The 5354-nt window shown below is 58.8% G+C and overlaps 1 protein-coding gene across 1 annotated transcript in view; it reads left to right on the forward strand.

Annotated features, from left to right (window-relative positions):
- PHKA1 (phosphorylase kinase, alpha 1 (muscle)) overlaps positions 1–5354 on the forward strand; it is a 22774-nt gene that overhangs the window by 2709 nt on the left and 14711 nt on the right. The window contains exons 3-12 of the mRNA XM_009332011.1: positions 14–172; positions 706–753; positions 1307–1475; positions 1852–1934; positions 2143–2223; positions 2651–2749; positions 2864–3010; positions 3331–3384; positions 4994–5116; positions 5233–5328. Coding sequence (XP_009330286.1) covers positions 14–172; positions 706–753; positions 1307–1475; positions 1852–1934; positions 2143–2223; positions 2651–2749; positions 2864–3010; positions 3331–3384; positions 4994–5116; positions 5233–5328 — 1059 coding nt within the window. The remainder of the gene's footprint in view (positions 1–13; positions 173–705; positions 754–1306; positions 1476–1851; positions 1935–2142; positions 2224–2650; positions 2750–2863; positions 3011–3330; positions 3385–4993; positions 5117–5232; positions 5329–5354) is intronic.

A 5354-nucleotide genomic window follows, 5' to 3' on the forward strand; every position in this document is an offset into this window, starting at 1 on the left:
CCCCCCTCCGCAGGACGCGGTGACGGGCCTGCTCCCCGCCAGCGCCGACCACCGGGATGCCTGGGTCCGGGACAACGTCTACAGCATCCTGGCCGTCTGGGGGCTGGGCCTGGCCTACCGCAAGAACGCCGACCGCGACGAGGACAAGGCCAAGGCCTACGAGTTGGAGCAGGTAGGAGGGAGCCGGCGGGAGGCAGGGCCCGTGCCGGCCGTCCCAGCGTGGCCAGTGGTACCGGGGAGGTGTCTGTCACCTCTCGGCTGGTTTGCTTTTGGCACGGCACGGCTCTTGGGCCGAAAGGCCACAAAAGGCTGTGTGGTGAAGACAGGAACAAGGCTGTCCCTAAGCGCGGGGGGGCAATAGGAAGGGATGTCAGAGCCTGCTTTTCCCAGCGTGTGCTGGAGCCCAGCTGGAGGGTCCAGCCCTCTGGCTCTGTGGTGACCTGGGGATGCAGCACTTCTCCCAAGGGCTGGGGAGCTGCGTCCTGCAGCTGTGCCCTCCATCCCTCTGCACAGCACAGCAGCTCGGCCTTGCTGGCAAGCCAAGAAATCTTGCTTCCCACAGTGGTCCCACTGGAGCAGGGACCATGGAAATGTGAGCAGAAGCTCTGGTTACAGCCCTGCAAAGGTCAGCAGCCAGCTGATCCTGAGTCAGGGCTTTTCCTAGCTGCATGGGGATTAACGAGGCTGTTTTGCTTGTTCCTGCAGAGTGTGGTGAAGCTGATGCGGGGGCTGCTCCAGTGCATGATGAGACAGGTAGGGGCTGGGGAGTGCCTCTGAGAGTTGAGTGGTCTCCTCAAAGCCCAGCTCTGCCACAAAGACTGTTGGTCCCAGCTGTGCCAGCTCTCCCCAGCCTCCCCTGATGAGCAAAGGGAAGGCCCCCTTCCAGGAAGTCTTGAAATAAGCTCTGACTTGGCATCTGTCCCTGGTATGATGGAAGCCCCAGTGCTGTGGGCTGGTGGCTAGTGGAGCCTTTGCCAGCTGCTCCCTGTCTTGTGGCCTGGCTGGTGCTGGGACTCTGTAGCTCTTCTCCCTGAGGGCATTTGGGATGACCCTTTTCTCTCCATGTGGTGCAACTGTGACTGTGGGCCCTCCTCGGCTGCAACCCTCTGCTAGGGTGGCATGTGAGGCTGCACTCAATGCCTTGGTGCATGGAGGGGCTCAACCTGGGGGCTGTAGGATTTCTGCCCTGCCAGGCACAGCTCCACATGCTGGGCTGATGGCATGGAGCAGCCCTTGGCTCTGGGGCTGCCAGACTTCTCTGGAGACAGGGTTTGATGAATCTCCACATCTCTTTGCCCTTCTCAAGGTGGACAAGGTGGAGGCATTCAAGTACAGCCGGAGCACCAGAGACTGCCTGCATGCCAAGTACAACACCCACACCTGTGCCACCGTGGTGGGGGACCAGGAGTGGGGTCACCTACAGATGGATGCCACCTCCCTCTACCTGCTCATGCTGGCGCAAATGACGGCCTCAGGTGATGCTGTTGGGGGATGCCATTTCAGCTTTGTGCATGCTGATCTCCAGGGCTTTCCACGTTCTTAGTTTGGGTGTAGCTTCCTGGGTGCCAAGCTGCTGCAACGGCCTCCCCGACCTCACTGTTTTCTTACGCTTACAGCACCCAAGGTGGATTTGGGTTCTTCAATGTTCATCTCTCTAAGAGCCCTCATTTGCCTGAAGCCCCAGAGCTGCTGCAGGGGGGTGGGAGTGGCGATGGGAGCCAGCCAGGATGTGGCTTCCGTGGGGCAGGTGTGCAGTGAGGAGGGAGGGGTCTGGCCTGGGTTACTGCAGCCCCTTCCTAGGGATGCCTGTGGGCTTGGAGCGACTAATGTCAATTCCTCCCCCTGCTTCAGGCCTCCACATAATTCACAGCCTGGATGAAGTCAACTTTATCCAGAATCTCGTGTTCTACATCGAAACGGCCTACAAAACCGCGGTGGGTAGCCCGTGCTGGGGAAGGGGAGCGTGCCCCGGGGGTGCAGGTGGTGGGCTGGTGTCTAGGGGCAGCTGTGGGTTCCTCCTGAGCCCTGGCGGGCAGAGTCCCACAGTGCCTGCTGGGAGCACCACTGATGGGTGGGATTTGAAGGCTTTCTGGGTGTGCTGTGAACTGTTGCCTGCTCCAACGTGCCACTGCCTCTGCACAGGACTTTGGGATATGGGAGCGCGGGGACAAGACGAACCAGGGCATCACTGAGTTGAATGCTAGCTCTGTCGGCATGGCCAAGGTGAGCTGGGGAGAGGTGCTGGGTGGATGCTGGGGAGCACCGGTGGCCCCATGCTGCTTTTTTACAGGGAAGGCTGGGCATGTTGAACTAGTGAGGCTCAATGCCCCATGCAGGGGGCTGGGGAGGAAGACCTTTCTCCTTGTGTGCTGGGATAAAACTGCACCCCTCTTGCCTGAGTTTCGTCTGAACTGGGAGTGAGAAATTAATTGGGGTGTGTGGCAGTCCAGGGCCCTGATGATGTCTGGCTACCTGTGGCTTTGGAAATGTGGTCACGTTCTGACCAGGGGCGCTCTGCAGCCACAGCAGTGTTTAAATTCATTTAAATTTGGGCAGCGCGTTACACAGAGGGGCTGGTACAGGGTGAGAGCTCTTACAGATGAGCAGCGTGGTGGAGGACTTGCTGCTTTGTGTCTTGCCCTGCTTGTAGGCTGCTCTGGAGGCGCTGGATGAGCTGGATCTCTTTGGAGCAAAGGGAGGCCCGCAGTCGGTGATACGGGTGCTGTCGGATGAAGTGCAGCACTGCCAGGTGAGACCTGCACGGGCTTTACACCATTGCAGGATGAACTGTGATCTGCTGGGGTTGCAGTGTGAACAATTCCCGGCCTGGCAACCTAACCACCCCTCCTTCCCCTTCGCCCAGTCCATCCTCCACTCGATGCTGCCCAGGGCATCCACGTCCAAGGAGGTGGACGCCAGTGTGCTCTCTGTCATCTCCTACCCAGCATTCGCTGTGGAGGACAGCAAGCTGGTGGAAATCACCAAGCAAGAGATCATCACAAAGCTGCAGGTGAGCGGCTCTGCCCTTGTCTTGCCCTTCCTGGGAGATAGCTGCAGTCGAAACTGTTGTAGCCCTTTTCTCCCCAAAAACGTGCTCGGGGAGGGGGTGCTGGGGCATGTCCTCTCCCAGTCTCCATGAGCTGTGGCAAGGGTGTGCAAAGAAACAGTCTTTGTGTGCTGTGGCCTTAGGCTGTGATCATGGTGCCTGAGAACTAGGTGAGTGAGTGAGGGGGTATTTGGCTGGAGGAGACCCCCCCATGCTTCTGCATTGAAGGTACAAGGTATCTCATGCTGTGCCTCCTGCTCAGCACCTCTTTCCATCCCTTCCAGGGGCGCTACGGCTGCTGCCGCTTCCTCCGGGATGGATACAGGACCCCCAAAGAGGTAAGTGTCCCCAGCCCTGCCACCTGCCAGAATTTGAGTGCCAAGCAGCAGCTGCCCTGGGTTGCGTTTGCAGCCCCCCAGTGTGCAGCACAAAGGCTGTGGTGGGGAGCACTGGGAAGATGAGAGCCCTTAGTAGCCCCAGGCAGTGTGATGAGTCTGAGCAAGGCTTCCCAAAATGCAAGAGCCCATTGCAAAGATGGTATGTCCCACCCACACCCCTAGCAGATGGGCAGAGGCTGGCTCTGCCCGCATCTTGGGACCTGGTGGTGTTGTGTATCTCTTAGGCTGGGGGAAGATGGGACCACTGCCCTGTGTGGGAGCCCTGTCAAGGTAGGCTCTTTCCCCGGCTCTCCCAGGCCTGCACAAGCCCTGAGCGAGGGCTGGAGGCCTGTGAAGGTGACTGTGCAGTGCTCCTTCCTGACGGCCTCAGCTCTGCGGCAGCACTGGAGGTCACAAAGCTACTTCTGCCTCTCCCAGGACAGCAGGCAGCGTGTGTACTGCCACACTTGGCTCTCAGCGGAGCGAGTGGAGACTTTCTTCTGCTGCTTTGGGGAGGGAAAACAAAAATTTTATAAGCAACAATTGCACTTGATAACCACAGAACCAGGAAATGGTACTTGGAGGCTCTTAAATCATCACTGGCTGTTGGGCCCCTAACCTGGTGGGGCTCCTTTGGGCATGAGTGCCTCTAAATGCTTCTCCTCTGCTGCTCCTCTTCAGACCTGACCATAATAGGCAGTGTGTGTGGCTGTATCTCTCTAGAGCCGGAGAAGAGCAGCAGCATCTCTAGTCCAACTTTCCCAGCGCTCATGAGCTTTGCCAGTGTGCAAAGCTGTGGATTACTTCTGGGGAGCTGCAAGGCACGGGAAGGGCAGCATTCCCTGCAGAGGCACTGCAGCTGGCTGGAGTCAAATGGGAGTTTGGGAGCTTGTGGCCGGTGTGCAGGCACTATAGAAAACATCTGCTCCCTCTGTCCCTGCTGTCCTCTCTGCCTGATAGTCTACTAAGGCCAGCTCTATACCTTCTCTGTAGCAAACAGAGTTAAAGCAGTTAGAAGGGAGGGTTGAGCATAGGTCCCTTGGGGCACTACACCGCACACATATGGGATGGGAGGATTTGGTGAAGGCAACTCTCCGTCCTGACCACTTCCCTTGTGTCAGACTCACAGTCGCACCAAATGGCAGGAGGGACCCTGCTCTCTGGCCCTGCGTGACCATCCCAAGCCCTCACACCCAGCTGGGCCAGCCTGGTGATGCTGGAGGGGGCAGGCGCTGAGGGGCTGGGGCAGAGAGCAGGCAAGGCGAAGGGGACGCAGGTGTCCCCAGTGCAGTGAGGGGGATGTTGTGCTGTTGTACAACACTGGGTAGGCTCCCTTTGCCCAGGAAGGGTGAGTCCCTTTGGCATCAGTGCAGAGGGCTTGGGAGGGGATGTCTGATGGAAAGGACATAGCCTGGAGGTGAAACTGCTTTTCGGCTCCGTCTCAGCCATCATCCACAGAGGAGGACTGGGAGGGCATTTGAGGCTGGGGTCTCGGGAGGAGTAGAAGCCCTGTCAGTTTGAGGGGATCCTGCCACCCACCACCTGCCCTGCTGTCACGCCCTCCCTGCAGGACCCCAACCGCCTCTACTACGAACCTGCTGAGCTGAAGCTGTTTGAGAACATTGAGTGTGAGTGGCCTCTCTTCTGGGCGTACTTGATCATTGATGGGATTTTCAGCGGAAACATGGAGCAGGTAAGGGAGACAGGACCTGCCGGGCCGGTGGAAAGAAGCCCCTGGCAAGGGAGGTGTGTGGGGGAAGGATGCAGGGAGCCATGACTGGGGGCAGATCCCCTCTCCTCTCTCCTCAGGTGCAGGAGTACCGGGAAGCCCTTGAGGGGGTTCTCATCAAGGGGAAGAACGGGGTGCGCCTGGTGCCAGAGCTGTACAGCGTCCCGCTGGATAAGGTGAGTGGTCCTGAGCTATGGTGGGA

The sequence above is a fragment of the Pygoscelis adeliae genome, unplaced genomic scaffold (assembly GCF_000699105.1).
Source record: "Pygoscelis adeliae isolate BGI_AS28 unplaced genomic scaffold, ASM69910v1 Scaffold339, whole genome shotgun sequence".
NCBI classification, from domain to species: domain Eukaryota; kingdom Metazoa; phylum Chordata; class Aves; order Sphenisciformes; family Spheniscidae; genus Pygoscelis; species Pygoscelis adeliae.